This window comes from Protopterus annectens, chromosome 8.part0 (assembly GCF_019279795.1).
Source record: "Protopterus annectens isolate FY-2018-M chromosome 8.part0, PAN1.0, whole genome shotgun sequence".
NCBI classification, from domain to species: Eukaryota; Metazoa; Chordata; order Ceratodontiformes; family Protopteridae; genus Protopterus; species Protopterus annectens.
The window spans coordinates 992,807,546-992,831,144 of NC_056741.1; the positions used below are offsets into that span (position 1 = coordinate 992,807,546).

Genomic DNA, 23,599 nt, shown 5'->3' on the forward strand with positions numbered 1-23,599 from the left:
ATTGAGAAATCAATGAATGCCTTTCATCATCTGTAAAAAAATATCGATCCACAAATGATTGAAAAGCACACAAAACAGATGTTTTTTGCAGGAAGGGTGAAGCCCCCCCCTGCACTGCCATAAGGGTTCTACTCCCCTACACCCCCAGCTAATATCTATTCCAGTTCCATGATTGCACTACAGTGAGGTAAAGGCATATTCCAAGATCCCCACTGTATTTCAGTCTTCAACAAAAAAGCCATAATTTTTTCAACAACTGATTTTTCAGTCACCTTACCAGCTTCCTCCCTGTCAATGAAAACACTCATTTACAAACACTATACAGAATAACTGTTAATCGCAGCATGTTTTGGATGTTTCAGTTTTCAAACGTAGATTCCATTCTGTTAATGTATGTGCCAGAAGCTCCATCAGAACATACAAGTCTTCAGATAATCTGTATAGCATCCAGTGCTGCAGGCCTTCTTGTCATTATTGTGACCACAGCACTTATATATAAACAATGCCATAAAAGGTAAGTACACTTATAAATGACTGACAGATCATATACCATTTCCAGAATATTCTGCTGTGAGCAAAAATGTTATTTTATAAATTTTCATTCTGGTCATACTGGGCTGTTTTATATTTATTTTCTTAGATATATCTAATAAATTAAACAGAGATTATCACTAAATTGGTTTAATATGTATAACTATTTTTTCAATGATAAGATTCCATCTGCTAAATACATTCATCTACAGCACAGCATCATTCATCAAACTGTAGCTTTTGTAAAACTGCTGCAACATGAATGTTTCACCAAGACCTTCTCAGATGGATTAAGTTGCTCAAGTCAACACAATTGCAGATCTAAACATCACTAATGTGTAGTTTCCAAAGTCACTATAAGTTATGGCTTTCCATTAATATAAATTAACTGTAGAGGAAAGAAAAACAGACCAGAGTACTTGTATGACAGTAATACAGCGTTGTGATTCTGTATCATCACCCTTACTTTGTATTTATAATCCACATGGGCACAATCAGTCTTGGAAGATAATTGCTATCCACTACTAATCCCTGCTACTATAAATTAATATTTATATTGATTTGTTTAATTTTTTAACCTCAGGTGATGGCACATCCTCCATGTACTAATTATACAGCTCAGCATTACCACTGTGACCAACACAGTATCACTGTCATTAACACAAAATGAATGTATGACAAATACATGCTAAATACAATATACACTTCATGGCTAACAGGTGTGGTTAACTGGGTGCGTATTTTACGTATGTGCATAGATATATATATATATATATATATAAGTGTGTGTGTGTGTGTAAAATATTCGCATGATATCTCTCTCTAATATCTATCTATCTATCTATCTATCTATCTATCTATCTATCTATCTATCTATGTATATCTATATCTCTTGTTATATATAGATATAGAGATATACAGGATCATAGAATCATAGGAAGGTACCAGGATATTGGCCATGAGGTCCTTATAAGCCTAGCAAAGAGTTTAGCCCGTGCATAGATAAATCAACACCTGATGCCCCTGTTCACCATGGACATGGGTGGAATCCCAGGGATGTATTTTCTATTTCCCATCCAGTTATCCAGATTGTGCTTAAAAAGAGGTAAAGAGGTACTCTACTTGATGTGGAGAAGGAGTCTATTCCATAGATGGAGGAGTCTCTGGGATACAAATCTGTCCCACCAGCAAGTCCTATTGATGGCACAGACCAAATTGAGTTCACATGTGTGGGTTACTTGAGTGGAACTTGACTTGCTGATATGCAGCAGTTCCATCAAGGCGGAGTCCAAGATCACCTTGTATGCCAGACAGATGTCACATTTGAGGAGTCTGTATGAAACAGAGTAGAGGAATAAGGCTTTTTGCCTATCTGTGTATGGTAGATTTTTGAGGCCCTGGATTCTCCTGGTGAGGAACCTCTGTGGTATCTCCAGCTACTGCATGTGCTTTTCGAGGTACATGCCAAATGGGGGGCTGTACTCAATAGACCAGTCTTATAAGGGAAGAATACAAGGATGTTATGACCTCCTTGTCCCTGCATGAGATACCCTTACTTATGAGGTAGGCCATGTAGAAAGCTTTACGTACAATGGAAGCAACATGGTGGTCAAAAGTCAGGCTGCTATCAATCTGGGTGGCCAAATCCCTCATCTGGGTGCCCAGATCCCTCTATATATAGATATAGTTTCACCCTGTTTGCCAAATGTTATTTTTGTTGAACTGTGTATCATTTGACTAATTCAGCAGCTAATTCATTAGTGTGAGACTGGCACACAGCAGAGTTTAAATTTTTTTCCCTTTTTTCCACATATATAAAGCTCCAAAATGTTAATGTCTGTTTCTTCAACAAAATATATGGTCAACAGGTGTCTGAGGCAGCAATCCTTGTAGTTGTGCAATATGTTAGTGTGCATACATCTCTATCTGGTTTTATATACACACATATATATATATATATATATATATATATATATATATATATATATATATATATATATATATATATATACATATATAAACAGCAGTATTGTGACAGCAGTATTGTGGTCTTGCCCTCCAAAAAACAGTTATTTCATTTGCATTGCCCAAGGTTGTGCCTTGGAGCATGCGTAGAAGGGTGTCAGTCTTTTATTTTCAATGTTTTGCATCCAATGTTTTTACTGAGACACTACTGGAGTTTAGACTAACTTTAGTAGACCCATGCATATGTGGCAGGATATTTAGGGTTGTAGGGGAGTATGACCCTTACAAAACTCTGTTTTGGAAGATATTTGGGGCTGACATTTGGTGCAGTAGACCATTCATTTTTGCAACATTTAAAGTGTTGTCAGGTTGAGTTTAGGCTGTTGTGGTACAGACAAATTTTTCTTTTGAGGTTTATAAGTATACTCATGTATATATACATATATATATATATATATATATATATATATATATAGAGAGAGAGAGAGACACACACACACACACACACACACACACACACACACACACACACACACACACACACACACACACACACACACACACACACACACACACACACACATATATATATATATATATATATATATATATATATATATATATATATATATATATATATATATATACTGTATACACACACACACGCACACACACACACACACACACACACACACACACACACACACACACACACACACACAGATATATATATATATATAATATATATATATATATATATATATATAGTCTTCATTCATTTGGTTACATGTCTTTTTCATCAACTACAAAAATGCCGGTATGCATGTAAGAAAAAAATCAATGGATTGTTTGTACTGAATTATAAACTGAGTGCAAGATCACTGTACAATGTGGATGTGGATTAGGGAATATGGCCATTCCCTAGTGTAGTGTGAGCTCTGCATACGTAATTAGCAGTGGGTACTCGAGGTTGCACGGTGGCTTTTGTTTTTGTTTGACTGGTGATTGAGCATTTGTGCTACATAAAAGATAGTGACACCCCTTATTAATGTCCTTTTTAATCCAGGCAATGTTTTTCCTACTTATGTCTCCTTATCCAAGCTTTGTCTCTTTTAGTTCAGGTTTTATACTAATCAATTAGTTTATATATCCTGCTGTATAAGTGCCCAAATTGCAGGTATTGAATGTCTCTTCTATCTAATTCATCCATCATTCTCCTTGTTACTAACTAGTACAAAAATGTAGAACTTGCATTTCTTTACATGTCTAAGTGCCTTGTAAAAGTTCTCAGTTTTTATGGCATATAATGATCTCATATTCTTAATGACAATTTCCTAACAATCTTGCCTATGTAAATTTACATGTCTATTATACCTACATAAGTAAATGACATGTTTTAATACCATGTAAAACATTCCTTATAACGATATGCGTTCTAAGTTTTTTTATCCAGATAGTATGTAATATTCAAAACATATCTACACATTTGACATAATCCAATGAAAATGTTCCATTTGGATTGAATAACTTAATACTGACTTCCTTCAGAGATTCTAATATACATTTAAAATCACTACCCTTTTTATAAAGGAATATAGTTTCATTCACTGCTGTTACAAACAGGTATTCATATCCTCTCAATATTTTCCAATTCCTACTTACTACCCTTTTCATTTTTCTATACAGTCTGATTAAACTGTTAGCATTGTACAGCCCTGTTTTCTTATTTCACTTCCTTTTAATTTCACCTAATCAGTATGTAATGGTTAATAAAGGTATCTCCCCTATTCCTATGTTTTATTATTCTTTACTTACTGTGTCTTAGATAGATAACCTGCATTTAGAAACATACAGTTAGTTCACATTTAGCTAAACTAATAACATATTAATTAGTTTTGACCCCTGTTGAACATAAACTAGGGTCATTAAATGATGTTAATGATATGCTAGACAGGTGCAATGCATCATAGCTAGCCAGTCACAGAGTCACCACATATAGCAGACCACTATAAAGAATGCATACACCATACAATCTGATTTTTTCTCTCATACTCTGCACCATTGGATTACAGACTTTGGAATTGTAACTGAACAAATGCTAGGGGCCATTGCAGGTCTACTACATCTGTTTGTGCTAGATGCTGAAGTCAGTGCTGTTGGTGCTGCTGACAACAAGCCAGGCAGAGAAGGAGAAGAGTGTTCTGGCCCAGGGTAAACTTCCAGGAGCTACATGAGCTGGAGATTGTAGAACGATACAGGGTGGACAGGGACATACTAAAGAACTCACTGAGCTCTGCCGCCTTCAACTCAGACCCAGAGCCAACAAAGGGGAACCCATCCCAGTGGAAACAAAGGTATCTGTAGCCCTTGAAATACTAGCTACAAGTACCTTCCAAAGATCTATTGGCGACATGATGGGGGTCTCACAGGCATCAGGATCCAGGGTACTCCACCAGTTCCTGGATGCCATGCTACCACATGCCAGTGAGCACATTTCATTTCCCCTCAACCCTGAGGTGAGGGCCAGCAATATGCAACACTTCTACTATATAGCCCACTACCCTGAAGTACTGGGTGCCATAGATTGCACTCATGTACACATCAAGACACCATCCAGTGAGGAGGGTAGAATCTACATTAACAGCAAGGGATACCACTCCAGCAGCTGCCAGGTCATGTACAATGCCTATGGCATTACTATAAATGTGTGTGCTGGCAGCTCTGGCAGTTATCACAACTCCCATATCTTTCCTGCATCACAGCTGTACCAGATGCTCGCTAGGTGGGTCATCCCACACAGCCATTTAGTGGAGAATGCTGGCTATGCACTGGAACCGGGGATGATGACACCCATCAGAAATGCACACACCCCCACTGAAGAAAGCCATAATGAGGGACACACACAAACTAAGAACATTATAGAGCATGTGTATGGGCTTCTGAAGTCATGGTTCCAGTGCCTTGGTATATCTGGTTTTGCCCTGCAGTACACTCCAGCTACATGTGCACAGATATTGACAGTATATGCCATGCTACAAAATATGATCTTCCAGAAATAGCTACAGCAGGATCAGCAAAGGGAAGGAATACACAGCCCCCCACCAGTGCCTTGGTCACCACAGCCACACTCATAGGAGGACTCCTGATGATATCCCTGTAGGCAGACATAGGCATGTCCAGTCTGCCCTGGCTTTGGCTAAGAGAAAACGCATAGCACATTCACTGATAACCTAGAGCTTAGAGACTGACTTTACTCCTACTAACATACATATAGTAAAATTGTTGATGACAGGTAATCCACACAACCTGTACCTATCCGTGGATTGACTGCGTACTGCTTGCATCACACAGAGGCAGCCCTGAACTACAGTTCTGTCATCTGCTGCATTCTCAAGGTGAGTCTTTAACCTACACACTACTTGTCAGGATTAATATAATATGTTATTGTATGTATGGATCTGCTACATTTATGCAAGGAAATATAGTGGGCTATTTGGACAGATGTAACATACACATGGGACTACAGATTCCCAGTCCAATAGTATGTGTCCCCTAATAATCACTAAGCCTCATGGTTGGAATATTCATTACATCAGTAAAGGGAGCTGTTAAACAGTGGGGTCACATGATATTTGGGCTACTGTCTATCCCAGCAGATTATGTGCTGCTGTTCCTCCACCCCCAACACAGCAGTGTTCCCATATAACTACTTTAATACTAAGTCAGCAATGGTATATCAGAAGACCAGTCAATCTCAGGGCTGTAACACAGTACTTTAACACACAATGTATGTCCCACATAAAGCAGAAATAACAATGTACATAGCTATGCTGTTGAATATGTGATGAATGACTTCTCCATGTTTGGCAGCCTGTGTGGCTCAGTGAATTATTGAAATTAGCATGGGTGATGGTGTTGATGGTTCCTAATCTAGAAGTATTTACATCTTTTGCACATGCAGTATTATTAGGTCAGTGTTTTCATATTCTGTCAGTCTGCGTGTGGTGTAACATTACCAACCTCAGTCACATATTAAGTACAGCAGACAGCTGGGGAATGCCTTGGACATTTTAAGTGAAGTGCAGTACTGCAGAAACAGAGACAGATGTCAATGTCTGTAACAAACCTTTCGACCTCTTAGTGCAAAAAATCTGGACAAAGCCCTACAAAATGGGTGACAAAGATCCACAAATAGGGGCATATTTTAAATACTGCTCTCATAAACTTAAACAGTTGCTAGAATAATAGGGTTTGTTTCAACAGACATTTTTCTGAAGGATTTGAAGTCAGAAACTCAAATGTATGTCATTATTTAGTGACTGAAATCCTCAGTTCATCCAAGTGATTTGCCATAGATCCACAAATGTTATGAGGAACAGACCAAAATTATGATCCAAAACTCTTGACGTTTTGGACAGTTAAGAGGTATGGTCTATAACACACAAAATCCTGGACTGGAGTACAGGTAGGTGTGGCCTGGAATGACTTTATAAGTGCTGACAGTCCCACTGGGCATGCCCAAACACTTAATGAGTGCAGTTCTGTTGCCCATCATCAGAATGACCTCTTATGTATAGATATATCTATACATACATACATATATGTATACGTATCCATCTGTCACAATTGCTGTCTCACATACTTAGTATATCTATTGCTATGTAGTATCAAATACATATATACTAATATATATATAGCTATATATCTATCACAATGATACATAGACTCTCCCCATATATGTACATAACACATATACATATCTCACACACACACACACACACACACACACACACACACACACACACACACACACACACACACACACACACACACACACACACAAACACACACACACACAGCTACATTTATATATACATCCCTGTTAATTACATAAATATGTGTTTGGATGCCTGTGTTCTCCTACATACCCTAATAATGGTGAGTAATTCTGCACTATCACACATCCATACTGTTGTTCAAAGGATCCAAACTAATGGCGCAACAGTAAATAATCCACTTACCTAAAGACCCTGTGCCTGCTGTATGTCACCACATAGAGAGAAGCAGGTGACCAGGTGGTGTTATATATAATGTTGTCAATGCATGCTTGGATAGAGCACATTGTTCCTGCCCACAGGTTTGCCTATCTAAGTGCAAGCAGCCACGCATGGCCATACTTGTAACTGTACACACATAGCTAGGATAATAACAGTTATCCAACTGCTGGGATACTAGATGCAGATAACAGTATGAAGCAATATCACTCTGCAGGCCACAGATGTTGGTCAACACAAGCCTAGTTTGTGTAATGCACAAGTACTGTGCCTGTAATCATATATACAACAGACTCAACCTGTGGTGCATGCACTAAATACTATGTCAGTAGTGCTCAATAGTGAATAAGATTAGATAGGTAGCAATTCTAATCTCACTTCAGGCTACTTGGTGTGTGTGTGTGTGTGTGTGTGTGTGTGTGTGTGTGTGTGTGTGTGTGTGTGTGTGTGTGTGTGTGTGTGTGTGTGTGTGTGTATGTGTGTGTATCCCCATGCAAAACAACTGAGCTTCCCTCATAGATGATCCACCTGCAATGGTTAGGAACTTTTTGGCCTTGTAACTTGCTGCTGGCCTCCAAACACCCCTCTTCCACAAAGGCTGATAATATCATTCACTTTAAGATTACCATCTGTCAGTCCAGTGAAAGACTTGGGCTCTGGTGTGTACAATAACTACTGTAATCTAGAGTGAATGAGACTAGATAGATAGGAGTTCTAATCTCACTCCAGGCTACTTGGTGCATGTGTGCGTATTCCTCTGCAGAACAACTGAGATGCCCTCCTGGGCTTTCCACCTGCAATGATTATGAACTTTTTGGCCCTGTAACTTGCTGCTGGCTTCCAATCTGCCCTCTTCTACAAGACCTGATGATGTCATCCACCTTAAGACCTTAAGACTACCAGCTGATAATGCAGTATCAGAGTTAAGCTGTGGTACATGCAATAAGTACTGTGATCTATTGTGCCTAAAACTAGATAGGTAGGGCACTTGGTGTGTGTGCATACCCCCACAAAACAACTGTTCACCCGCAATGGTTATGCACTTTTTGGCCCTTTAATGTGTTGCTGACTTCCAAACTGCCCTCTTCTACAAGGTCTGATGATGTCATCTACTTTAAAACTACCAGCTGACAGTGCAATATTAGACTTAAGCCATAGTGCCTGCAATAAATACTGTGATCTATAGTGTATAAGGCTATATAGGTAGGGGGTTTAATCTCACTCCAGGCTACTAGGTGCATGTGTATGTCCAGATGGCATAAATTCACATTGGTAACTTAAAATAGGGAGGGTTTTGCAGTATTTTATTTGTAGCATGTGATGTGGCCCCCAAAGGATGGACTACAGCAAAGCCTGATAATGTCATTAAGCATAATATGTCCTGAACTGATAGTACAAGCAGACATGAGGTGTGTTGTGGGCATCACGTACTGTGATCTGTAGTGTGTACCATTACATAGGTAAGTCTTGTCATCTACATACAACCAACTTGCACTACATGTGTGCCTTGGCATGTCCTCTACACAGTGATTGGAAGTGGTGCTAGCCTCGATGTAGCCATGTTTGTGTGTGTGAGGCTGTTAGAATATTTTACATCATGTTATGGAACCACAGGACATTTGAACTTCACTAGCATAATAGCCATACATCCCTCACAATCATAGATATCTTTATAACCATAGTTATAGGATCAGCACATATTGCCCCAGTCAAGAGGGACACATGCAGAAGCCCTGTGCTGAGATGATGGTCACCCAGTTAATCACACAGATGGCATGTGCTGAGGTGCACTGAGGTGCCCAGTGTGTAATTAGGCAGGGTTCTGTTTCAAGGGTGTGTTTAAGTCTGCTAGACAAATCTCTCCCACAAGCATGTAGTACAAACGTCACATAAGAGGTTAATGTCCTTACAGTAAGTTATCCATCTATTATGCTTCATACAGATAGGCAGCATATGCAATCAAAAGGGTCACACATTTCCCCATATGCAAGGCACAGCTTATCTCTGAGTAGTCTATATGCCACAGGTGCCAATGACACTCATTGCAGATGATCTCTATTGAAGATATACTGAAGATGTGAAGCGTGCATGTGAGGGACCATACTGTTGTGTGCAATTGCCAATACTGCTTGGAATGGTACATCACCAACTGGCCATTGCACTCAGATATTGGCATGATGAGGGAAGAATACATGGAGATCATGAGTATGTCACTTACAGGTGACTGTTGCCTCAGCTATGCTATATGATTCCTGCCATACCACTGTAGCGACATGGTGATCTGAGGCACTTTTGATGTAAACCTGTGTGGCCAGGTCTGTGTGCCCAGTTCATTCATCCCTGAGTATGTATATCACATATTGCGACTGAGGAGCTACTTACCAGGTGCATAGGTCTAACTGATGGAAATGATGCTACATATATATATGCATGGAGTTTATGGCCATTAGTATGTCAACAGGCATGTGTTCACCATACCCTCTTGCAGGATAGTGATATAACAAAGAGACTCTATAAGTGCTCACAATTTGCAGATATTAGCCAACATTGTTAGCCAAAGTCAGTCAGTAGTCGCATGTATTGTGGTTGAATGAATTCCAAGCAGTAGAGGACACAGGACTGCTCCGTACTGAGCACTGCTGCTTTCAGATCAGCTATTGGAGGCAGATGCCCCTATGTTGCATGTGTGTGCCAGCAATGGGACACTTAGTGACTCCTACAATGACAGTATCCCGGATGCCTAAGTGGGTGCTTTGTAAATGCTGCCTGAGTGGGGAATATAGTCAGATGGCTTGGTTCAGTCTAGGGGGTTGTATGCCCAGATATACCCTCACCCAAATCCTTGGTGACTGCCTCGGAAATGTGCACAACGTGTACCAGTCATGCTCCCCCTGTTACACATCCAAACTGTGTGCAGTCAACTGTGTGCAAAACACATATATGTGTGCTGATCAGCTCCATGATGATTACCCCTATGGCCATACAGATATGGATACTCAAACAAAGAGGTGTATAGTTAATGTTGATCAGTGGATGCACCATCTCTATGGAAGGGTATAAGAGTTTCCACTGTCCAGTCAGATGCTGTGCAGCCAATAGTGTTGGTATGATTGTTTCCCAATGGTGTTAGCAATCCTTGTCAGAATACATGTGGTATGCAGCCTGGAATGTTATAATGTGCAACAGATGCTGTGTTTCTTCCAATGAGAGGCCAGTTAAACATTGTTCTGTAAATATGGAAGTTATGGGACAGGTTGTAGGAATGTCATGTGTCACATGTGGTGGGGAAAAGACAGTGTAGTTGCCACAGACACTGTGGGTGTACAGGTTAGATATGAGTACAGACCCATCATCTGTGGCATCATGACATAGGAGGTCACCGACAATCTGGGCCTGTCATTTGAGGTCACACATGTAACTACACTGTGCATTGTGGTTCTACTTTGTGTGGGTGGTTACTTTTGTCCCTTACCATGTCTACACAATGTCACAACAACATTATATGTTTCTCTTAGCTGAGGAGGTAGTGCCAACCATGTTAGGGGGGACACCATCACCCCAACTGTCACACAGCACTGCCCACCTGTTATTGTACAGCCTGCTAATGGCAGTTGTTCACCAGTCAGGTTTGCTGATCCATGACAAGCCTGTGTCCCTCCTGTCACATACAGCCAAGTTCATGCAGTTGTAATTCTGCTGACATAATGCATGGGTGTATAGCTCTGCATACTTGCCTGTCCCATCTAAAGGGAGAGGTGCAATCACTTTATGTCAACCATCCCACAGGAGGTAATAAATGGCTGTCTTGACATATATGGTTGTATTGTTTGCAACAGGGTTACATGCCAGTAGTTCTAAGGAGACTGATCTGTTACCAGATCCCACCAGGGAGGACCTCACATGGGGGGGGGGGTCTGAATGGGCCATCCATATTGTTAAACACAGGATGCACTATGATAGTTTCCCCATGTGGAGATATTACGGCACTACTGCAGGCCATTGTAGGTAAGGACCTGGACCATTCTTTGGGCAAGTGAGCCGCAGCATGACTAAGCAACACAGTGTGCACATATTACACTTCCCTAACATGTTTGTCTGTGCTCTGTACAGACACCTTGCATGACTCTCTTTTTGCAACATCCTGGAAGTAACTACAATACTTACTTGCAAAGAGGACAACTAACATGTACTGCCAAGATGTGTCCCCAAATCTCGGAGTCATGTCACCTAAGATGCCATGATAGGAGTTAGCATGGATACGAGCACTGACACTGTCATACACCTACTGACACTGGACCAAATACTGTTAATTTTGCTCAAGGCCAGATCATGCCTACTGCCTGTAATCGGCACAGCCCATTGACTACTACACTATGCAGTGGATGTCGGACATATGTCTCACTCCACCAACCATGGCCTGACAAGGTGTATGACAATATTAGGCCATCAGGCCTTGCTGGAAATTGTATACATCATATATAGAGTGTTATGTCAGCTGGCGGATAGCCATGTGTCTGACAGTCATACTCTGGGATGATAGCATTGGAAGACCTATGCTGTAATGATGCCAGTCACAAGTGGAATTCACCATCCTTCATTATTGGCATACCCCATCTACCAATTCCCTCTCTGCAGTCACAGGCATTGTCAGTGACATCTGACTGGGTACATTAGTAGGTGATTGCATATTGGGAGCTGTCACAGAATCCCACACAGAACCAACAGTTATGCAGGATGGCCTAAGACACAGTCAGTTATTCTCTGAGCCACTGACAAAAACTAACTGACAACGACTGCACAATACTATTCTGTTGGAAATCATCCACCACTGCAAAATATTGTAGTGTCTGCACACTGCACAGAGTTGAGCCATTACACATGGAGTTATGGACACAGACAGTAATGTAGCCTTTGACTTTCACTGGTCAGTAAGATGTGAAGATGCATTCACTGTTGTACAACCTATACCAACAGGTTTGGGATGTAAATCCCAGACTGTCACTGCTGTGCTGAATATAGCACTCTTCACAGCTATCATTGAGTGTAATGGCACCCTTCCTATGTTACTAGACAGCCATATCATACAACTGTAGCAGCCGCACAGGTTCCATGATACACCAATACACAGTGTAGAAAACATATCCTATGGAGTCTGTGTCATGACTGTGCATGTGTAGTCTTTCTCCTAAATGCTTTGGAGAGGATGTGTGTGGTTCCATACATGGAGGTGTCAGATCCCAATGTGTACCACCTGAGTATCCATGGCAGGACTAACAAGTCTCACCTGTTCTACTCACCTACATCATCACTGTGGTATACATAGCCCATGCTGGAGAGACAAGTAGGTAACACTGACAGTACAACCTACATAAAACAGGCTCCCCATGCATGCATGTGAAGCACACATCTGCTGTGACACAGCATGTGCAGGTTACAAAATGTGATGCAGAACACAACAATCATAACTGGTGTCAGGAACCTGTCTGCACTGGACACAGGATATTTGTAGATGGGTCATCTCTGTCACCACAGCTTGTAGATGTGTGAGCTCCCAAAACCCTTGTAACACTTATCAAGGGTAGCAGACCTGTTCAAAGATTAGGGATGCATGAATATGCTAAATGCCACCATTGCCCTTGTTAGCCTGTTATACACATATGAACCCATGAAGCCATGCACTTATAGTGCTGTACCTTGCTGAAGGCATATTTCTGCTGTGCTGACAAGCCATCCTGGGTGGCTTTATTACTGCTGTGTATCCACAGGTTATCCCAACAGACTCCTGAAACAGAAACATAAACAGGTCCATCACACACCTGTCATTGTGTAACTATACAGCCATTACAACATCATAGAACATAAGGTACACAAAAGTATGTGGCATACTCATGGCAAATGGCAGCATACAGTATCTGTCATTAACCACTACATGTGGCATGGCAAAACAACACTGCATTACACAAGTACATGTTAACTAATAGAGTCACCCTGTGCATTAGACACATAGCTTCATTTCCTTGCATCAACAGCGAGGATGATAGGGATGTGGCACAGGTATCATCACTTGCACATGGTGTTGTGTGGGGGTGCATGAGGCCTAGGCTGACCCAAAAGGTGAACAGCATGTGTGTGAGTCAGGAAGGGAAGCAGGTAAGATGGACCATGAAAAGGTGCCACGTGTGTCTGTAGGTGACCTGCATTTCACAGCGGTGCATGAGTGTATGCATGTCCACAGTCAAGCTCAGTCCTAGCCCTACATGTGTGTATGTTGGACAGCTCTGGACTATACATGGTAGAGTTGACAGTTTACCATCTCTGGCCCTGAACATGAGAACTGACTCTTCCAGGAGTTGCACTGGATCCTCCATGCCCAAGATCAGAAGTGATACTAGTACCTGATGGTGAATGCTGTCTTCTGACACTGTGCTCCCAGAGGGAATGCCCAGGACCATGAGCCCATAGCCTGCCACATTGTGGTGTGGACAGCAACTGCACCTCTGTAGCACTGGATGTACTGTCACTATGGGAGTGCGACTGTGCATGGCCACGTGGACTCTCCACAGTAGGTGAGACCTACATCCATGAGTCCGACGCTCAACTCCAATCACACATTCCAGCACAGACAATGTGCTGTCCAAGACAGACACTGTCTCAGCCCACCTTTTGTCTGCTGCATCAGTGAACTGATCCAGGGGTACTCCAATGTGGAGGAGGCAGTCACAGATGTTAGACTACGCTGCATCCATAACCCTAACCATACGTCTGGTGTTTCATTCAGAATGTGTCTGTGCCTCCATGATGGCCCAAAACATATGCCAAATGACCTGTGATGTGACGCCTGCAACAGGTGATGAAAGGACAGTGGACCTCCTGCAAGCATCCATGTTAATCTACCTATGTGAGACCTCACCAGCTCTCTGGCTATTGCCAATGTCTACACTCACTGGAGCCATAGTTGCCACGCTTTCCTGTTCAATATCCCCACTCTCTGACTGTCCGATATCTGTGGCCTCCTGGGACTGGATAGATGTGGGCATACTGACTGTGTGCAGTTTAAATGGAGACAGAAGAAGGATGTCTACTTCTGGGACAGATTCTGCCCTCAATGACTGTGTGCAGTGTAAATGGAGACAGAGGAGAGGATGTCTACCTCTGGGACAGATTCAGCCCCCACCACCCCCAGCTGTGCCTCACTGTGGTCACCATCATCATCAGAGTCTGAAGAGACACTGACATCAGGTAGTGTAGGGGACAAACACCAATCTCCCTGGTCAGCTGTGATAAGAAAAAAAAAGTGGTACATGAATACATGCACTATTGTGTATGAAAAATTCACCAATTCTCACAATAATGAAGACCCACAACTGGATTAGCGGTCAAACATTTTTCTTCTCCACTTTTGTCCAAAAATGATTTCCTCAGAACAAAATACACATTCAACTCAAGACCTTTATAACAATCACTTTAAGTAAATCAAGTAAAACTTGACCAGTAAAATTTACCTTTTAATTAATCAATATGAAACTATACTTGATAAAACAACACATAAAAATCAAGTGCACCTATCTAAACAAATATATTGAAATACACGTTTTACTGCCTAATTTATTTTACTTTCAACCTTTTGTTTTTTTTTAAGCAGTTTTAGAATAATTGCTTCATTGAAACCAGGAGGCCTATCTGCTCTTAACAGTAACTGCCAAAGTGTTTCTTTTTGTTCAACTATACTCCTTTGATTATCCCCTCTAAGATCCTTAGGAACCAGTTCTAGAATGGAAAATAAAGACATTCTACTCTCTTTACACACAGAATTATGCTTAAATAGTGCATTATTCTGGCCCTTAATTTTAATAGAATATAAATGTTCATTAACAAAACAATGTCACGCTTAACAGGAGCAGGACCAGAGCCTTGGCCTATACCTGAGGCACCTGTGAAAAGTTGAGGGTGAGGTAATATCAGTACCAATGCATGTTGCAGCACAACAAAGTAATACATCCATATATCTCACATTTACAGTAGCTACTGTGTTACTTATTGTATTGGTCACATTCTCAGTATGAGAGTACAACTAAGGTTAAACCGTCCCTCTCCCCAAAGAACAAAGACCTGACACCCACGTAAAAATATGTACATCCTGATACACTGACTGCTACAATATTACAGTGCTGATCACAGTAAGCCTCCCTGCATGCTCCTCAGCTGTGGAAACTGTGGCACCCACCTCCATGATATATAATGTGATGGATGCCTGGGAGCTGCCGTGTGTGTCTAGGTTCACCAGGAATTGATCAGTGGCTGAGAGTGGTTGCTTTGCTGAAGGCCCTCCAACAGTCTTGGTACAATCCCTGGCTACATCTGCTGCCCTTCATCATGTGGTATTGATCATGTCCATTGCACAGTGTTGAACCCATACCTCTCGGCTCCCTATTATGCTGTCACAGATGCAGGTTGTCGAATGAGTTTTTGTTGAACTGAAAACAGCGAAAAGGCAAAACAGTGAAGCGGCTTTTTGGAGAATTCTTTCCCTGGGAATAATGTTTTACAGTTTTTTTTTTTTGTTTTGGAACAGCATTTTTTTTCCCTTAGAAAAAAATCACTGTTCTGAGGTTTCAACATTGTGGCTTTTGCTTACATGGGGTTGTTTATGTGTCATTCACTGTTCTGAGTGTACTGAATTGCTCTGTATTTCTCGGTTTTGGGCTTAAAATAAATGGGTGCAAAGAATTCCAGATTGGCACCTTTAAATCCCAATTTCAGCATGTAGACAAGAAGCTTCAATAATAAAATAAAAGAAAAACACTCTGTGGCAGTTCCTTCTCCTTTAAGAAGTTCCATGTGTGTTTCACATGCACGCACACCAATGTGGATGTAAACAGTCAGTCTGCAGCACTAGAATCTCTGTGACTGACTATATAGAGTCTTGTAAATAATGACTTCTTTGTGACCCTTGGTATGATTTTTTTGAAAAGCCAGTACTGTGCAATGAATTTTAATGCCTGGAGGAGGAGAAGAGGTAGCATGCCTATCATAAGTATTAGAGACAGCATTTTTTTTTCTTTTTTGCTGTCCGTCCCCCACAGAATTGTTGTGATGGCTGTTGTTCTTTGAACTTCACTGTTGTTGAATCCAAGCTCCTAAAAAAAAAAACAGACTGAAGACTTGGCATTATCACAGTATTCCAACCCCGTGACTTAGATTAGTCCTACCTACATAAGCACTTTGATGCTTGCAGAGAACATAACCCACTTCTCAGTAACCTAGAAAGGGCACAACCATGTATTGTTCATATTAAAACATTGAACTAGAAATGTCAGTGACACAATTTGATGAGCTTTTCTAATTTCTGTACAGATTAGAAGAAATGGAAGAAGCTTCTTTCACATTTCTCTTTCTAAAAAAGGAGGCAGCACTCAGGTCGGGTTGTGATTCATTTTCTTTAAGAAAACACATGGGGTTGATTTGCTTTCTGTAGTCAAATAACACAGAGTTCAACACAGCCAGTTAAGTCAGTCAGTCAGACAATTGGCAGAAAATTAATAAATAAAATCATATAAATTATAATAAATACCTTAAAATCTAAATGCATTTACACTGTCAAAATGCAAAAGCAGAATGGAGCAGTTATAGCACTATGATAAATAGTTGTTCATTAGTAACAAAGGCAGGAATTTTAAATTTGAGGCAGACGAGTTGTGCAAGCGATGAATAGACAGTCAATCAATTGTTTACAAAATATCTGCTACCACACATCAAACAATCCATATGGAGCTGTTCTGGCCATTGTTTTGCTCTGGAGACCAGAAAATGAAAGCTGGGAAGCTGGAACTGCAAAAGCTACACTGCCTGCACATTGCACACATTAGACATGATGGTAAGTTATTTGCAGACAGTCCTGATATTTTAGTTCTGTGTTCACATCACACTAATATTCTGGTAGTAATATGCTGCAGCTTAGGTAGATCTGCAGGTAACAGGCACTGTAACTTGGGATGCATGACATGACAAAGGTTGTGGTAGGAAACAGAACACCTTCAATGCTTTAACGTAATTTTGATGAGCTGTTTGTTCCTTTATTACTCTAATATTTTGAAATATATGTTAAGACATTGAAGGTGTTTCTGTTTTCTACCACAACAGCCCTTTTTTATTGTTTTTAATTATGGGGAAGCAATAAAGCATTAGAGTAAATGTGCAGAGTTGGTCTGTGTATAATAACTGTAACTGGAATGGCTGCCAGACGGTGCAGAGCTTGTGCTGGATATTATATGGTTGAGGTGCAGCCTGGATCATGGAGGGACCATTTTTATTTGGAGTAAGTGTGAATTCCTTTACCTCACCATGCTTTTCTTACTGGGCTGACTGTCAGTTCTTTTATATAAATAGTCTCTGAACTACACTGTTATTGCTTACATTTCAGTATCTTTTAAATAAATGCCTTTTATTTCAGCTAGGCTAAGTCTGAACTTAATGAATATTGATCAGAGCACTACCATGGTAAACAGTTTAAACAAGAGGCGTGGTATTTATAGATTGCATTTGCATTGAGTCTGTTGTACTGTTAGAATATGTCTGAACAGTGGCACTAGTCGAGCTGTATGAGCTGAGTCAGGTAGTTCAGGTACTGGGTGGGGTGCAGATTAGGTGTTGGTGGAGAATGCATTCCAAAGTAATCAATGACATCTATCTGAAGGTCTGATTTTAAGAACAAGCACAGCCTGGGGGTAGTAGCTTACCTGCATACCTTTCAATCTCTCAGATCAAGAAATCTGGACAAAGCCAAAAATAATGGTGTGACAAAGGCCCAGGGACAGATTTTAAATATTGCTCCTATAAACTCAGATAGTTGCTAGAATAACAGGTTTTGCATTATTATGTATTTCTGAGGGATATGAATAGTTGATAGAATAAAAGGTTTTGCATTATGTATTTGCTGAAGGATATGAAGTCTGAAATGCAAATGTCTGCCATTATCAGAGTTACATTATTATGTATGCAAATGTTAATCAGTAGATTTTTGGTCAGAGGATGATTATGATTGTGTACATGTGCATGAAATACCCCACTTAGGTAACTGGTGGTTAGAGTTACTCAGACTCAAATCCTCTACCTTAGGTACAAAGAGCAAGAGTCTAAAGTCTCTACCCATACCAGCACCACTTGTGATTCAAGGAGTTAAGTCCATAGTTCTCAACTGTCCAATGTTTTATAGAATATCTGGAATGTTTGGCTCATACTTGTGGTCTGTTCCTCTTAAAATGTGTGTTTTTCTGGTAAAGCAGTGAGAAGTGAATTCACTAAATAAGAAAGCCATTTAAGTTTCATTCTTCCTATCTTTCAGGAAAGGCATTGTAACACAAACAATTTTATCTTCGGGGAAGGAGAAGTTTAGTACTGTTTATGCCATCTCTGTTTGTGTTTGTTGTTTGCACAGAAGGTAGAATACTAGCTTTTAATGCAGGAGGCTGTGGGTTCTACTCTCAGAATATATAGCTGGATTATTGATGCTATATACTATGTTGTTTTTTTAAAGGGGGTGGATGCTGCAGTCCTGCGAATATCCTCTTTGGCAGAGATCCCTAATAACTATGAACCTGTTATCAGTGCGCCATCCATTCCCCATTGCAAAATTAATAGCTTATAATTTTTTATGCAACATAGACAATTTAATCCTCAAGGGCAACAGGCATTTTATTTGCAGATGAAACAATGAAATAAAAAAGTTGTTTGCTAGCAGCAACCTCTTTATTAGTTACAGATCTCTTTAATGTGGAATTATCTAGATGACTTTTACTTCTGCAGAGATTGTGCATATTTACTGATACTGGTGGATTGTAGAAGTTTGAGTAAATTTTTATGATGGAAATGTTCTGAATTGGGCAGTTTTGTCATTATTGGTTCATGCAATTTGTTTCATTGCTTACTGAAAAAATGTTCAAACCAATAAGTTTAAAACTTGCTCTAACAAGTGTGCTGTATTATACAAAGAATACAATTTAATAGAATCAGGAATGTGTATCAAAGAACATGTGTATGTTTCATGTGCAAGGGGCCTATGATTTGAAAACATCCCAAAAGTAATCTTTATCATCCTCTGGCCAGATGCATTTTCTTTGAATGTGGGTTTCAATGATGTTTAAATGGATGCAAGTTTCAAGGGTAGAGAAGTTTTAATGCTAAGTCTATTCTCATTGTGAGACTGTATTGTTTTGTTTAGCAGATATCTATTAGTGTTTGTGCTATAAAATGTAAAATAAAAGTTTTAAATGAAATCCAAATAATCATTGTAGAAGTAAAGCAGTATGCACATTATAGTGTTTATGGTAAATGAGGCTAAATAGCCAAGTTATGGGACATTGGAATGACTGCAGGGGGGACTGTGTATGGGGGGGGGCCCATTTGACCATGATTTTGTGAAAGGGGAAGGGTGGCAAACTCAAGACAGCCCTGGGTGGCACAAACCCTAGCAAAGCCACTGATCAGTAGGCAAGGGAGAATGGCTTTTGGAGGTCTAGCAAACTATAATATTCTTTTGCTAAGATTAGAATATTGCCTACCAGTAAATGCCCTACTTTTACCACAAAAAACATATATTGCAAGTCACCTAAAACAAAATCCTAAGTTTCATCTTCTCCCTTCATCATTGCTGCACATTTAAAAAAATGGTCATCATTTACTACAGGGTTGGGAGGCATATTTTAGTTGTCTGTCCTTTAGCTTACATTTGAAAGTTGGCATCCCACAATTCCATTGGTGTGGGTGGGGCTACATAATTATGTATGCAAATGTTATGTTAATCAGCATACAGATTTGTGTCTGTTTTTCATGGGCCGTTTGATGTTTCCACGTTGAGAGGTATGATCAGACCTGCTCATATCTCCTGCCCTGATCGCCCATGCTGTTCAAATCAGGGGTCAAGGTCTGCCCACAATGCAGCCTGCTGTTCCCTGTTTTACCTCCCCCTGGACAGTAGGATGTAATGATGTTGCCTTAGTCCTTTTCCACATCATTGAAGGGTGCATGGCATTTAGTGTACATAATTCCTGAATGACAACAAAAGGGGAACACTTTACAGGATCACATACATGGAAGTACACTATGTAGAAATACAGCAAGGACAAAATGTCTGGCACTATCCACTGCGTGCTCACACATGTCATACTCCACAACGTGCAAACATACTAAGTGTGTGGATACAACTAAGACAGTAGCAATAATCAGGTATTCCCATGTGTGTGCCATGACAGATACTGCTGTATGCTCATACAACCAACAGTGGAGTGTACATTGGAGTGTACTGTGGTGTGTCCCTACAGGCAACCCCCCGATAATATGTCATAAGAACAGTGCCACATAAATAGCATTGTGCTATTACACCCACTAAAAAGACAGTCCAACAAGACCAATGTGTCACAATGACAAAAGACAATGCACCCTTGATGTATTGTACATCCTGTGTAGGTGTAAGACAGCAGTATATCAATGACATGTCATTTTATGACAGGCTTAATGCTGTAATCCTGTCTATTCACCCATTAGCATCCTGTTGTACACAAAATCAGTTACATACCTGATAGAGTGCATTACTCCTCTGTTAATATGTGGTGATAGTAAATTTTCAAGACGTGTTATGTGTGAGGAAATTCTCATACAGAATGATTCCCCATAGTCAGCTGTTTGCCTTTTAAACATGATTTCTCATCATCAGGTGATTGCCTATAAACCAGTCTGTGGGTCTGAAATGCTAATTGCAGCCAACACAGCTGATTTGTTCTGGTCAGCCAATGACATGCAACCACTGTACAATATATGATACCTTCATGTAGATTAGGGCCCCTTTCTGATATGTTGTGCTGGACATTACTGGGGTGAGGAGATTACATCATCACAGAGGTTAGGTCTATAGCAGAAACCTTTACATAGAGATGTGTGTGCTACAGGCTGCAGCTACTGCTGCAGGTAATAGACATAGGCAGAGAATGTGAACACTTTCAAGGACAACAAGCTACAGGAGTAACTGTGAGAGCTGTGTCAGCCTTGTTGTAGAGGCAGAGCCAGACTGAGGCTACCCATTCCACTCCAATTAAGGCATGTATTTAAGGTAAGTATGTTAGGCAACAGTGTCATTAACTAACAGAGTATTAGGTAACGTGTTTGGTGTGCCCTTGAGTAAGATGGGATATACATAAGCCATGTGTTACAGTATGTTAGTAATTTGCAGTGTGTATGCGAGCAGGCCTTGTTACAAGCAGTAACTTCAAATGGTATGTTAGCTGCACAGCTGTGATAATCTGCACAGTGACTTTGGAAGGAGTGTGTGGTGAACTCTGATATTAGTGGCCCTCATTTTCAGCATCTGTGCTGACATTGTCTGTGAATGCATATTAATGCATTATGTGACAGTTTATGCACATATAGTTTTGATATAGGGATATGTGAAATGTGTTCCTATCTGCAGGCCTGTGACTTCCATCAGTGAAAAGCAGACATGTTATTTGGAATGCATAGTGTGGATAAAGAGTGCATGACTCAGTCATAAATTCACTTCTACACATCACTGGATTTGAACCCAGGACTGTCTGTGGCAAAATTAACTGTTTGCATGGCAGTTAATAGGCTGAGCTACTGAGTCACTGCTGCAAAAGGTGTGTTTGCAAGATATATGTGCACACATACAGGCTGTAACATTTTCCAGATAGATCAGTATGTGCATGTCTTTATATGGATGCATGCCTGCACCGGGGTCCCAGTTGAACATGCATTTTGCCATTAATGCCTTAGTAGGAGTCTTTCTCCATGTTGCTGCTGAAGGCCACATTTACCTTCTATCACAGGCCTCATGTACATACATTATTATGTCTTAGGCTTTCTAGTGGTGTACTATTGTACCAGAGTCCAAGGTGCACTCCCATTTTTTTCCATTACTTTGTAATCAAGTTTGGGAAGCATGTCACATTATGCATTTCCACTGAAACATGTTTAATAACTGTAACTGCCAATTACTATGTTTTGTTTAAACCACCTGTTTTCACTAACAGTCGTGTGGCCTGGCAGGTTAATGCAGTGGTCTGCAGGACTGATGGTCTTGGGTTTGAATCATGGGACAGGTGTTTACTTTGTAAGTGTGTATTACAAGTTTAAAAATACATATAGTCAATATAGCTCTATTTAGCTGAGCTTAGCAATGCACTAAAAAAAATATAAAGAAAAGAAAAATGGGGACATAGGAAAGTGGTGAAATGGGTTGCAAGCAGGTAGAAAAACATAGTGAAAGGCAGGTAGAGATGTGCAGGAAGGGTGTAAGAAAGAAACATGGCTATCCATTTCTTGTACAGCAACAACTGTACACTTTGACAGAACTTGTAGATGACTTTGAACTCTCAACCCCACAAGGTGTGGTGAGGACAAAATAACAGTGCTGTCATGCCAATTTGATAAAATTACGCATGTGCAGTGGACTTATGTGTGAAATGTAGAGCTATGTATGGGATGATATTTTTGGGGGCACAGTTGCCCATTTTTTTTAAGGTGAGAGTGGAATGTTGGGAAAGGGACATAGGTACATGTGGGGGAAGTAAGTTGGGTAGGTGAGGATGCATTTGCAGACAGATAAGACAGACAAGACAAGAGACAGGGGCCATGTGTGACACATTAGGGGGTGAACACCTTGGATTGGGAGGCAGTTGTAGAATCCAAGTCCCATCTACCTCCACAAGGCAGCAGCATGAATCACATCCCCATCCATGGAAGTGTTGGCACTACTCCTTCACCACCTCCAGCATTTTTGTTCGAAATACAAATTATGCAAATTATTTTTAAATACTGGCCTGCTGTGCTCAGCTAAGTTCTGAGAAGACCTGCTAAGAACTACTAAGCACTAATGGCTGATAATGTTTATGCACTGCTTGGCAACACATGGCTGGTTTGTGCACCACAAAGTACTGCTAAGCACTGCTTGACTGAGCTGCGCTGGTTCGAACAGTGTTTAAGTGATGCAAAGCATTTTTAAATGTTGCCCAATGGCATTTAAGGGTGGGAAAACAGGCTAT

General features: G+C 40.5%; 1 protein-coding gene across 1 annotated transcript in view; it reads left to right on the top strand.

Moving 5' to 3' along the window:
• Window positions 1-23,599, top strand: part of LOC122809191 (sialic acid-binding Ig-like lectin 14) — a 1,573,173-nt gene that overhangs the window by 1,231,862 nt on the left and 317,712 nt on the right. The window contains exon 6 of the mRNA XM_044080499.1: window positions 415-514. Within this exon, the coding sequence (XP_043936434.1) occupies window positions 415-514 (100 nt within the window). The remainder of the gene's footprint in view (window positions 1-414; window positions 515-23,599) is intronic.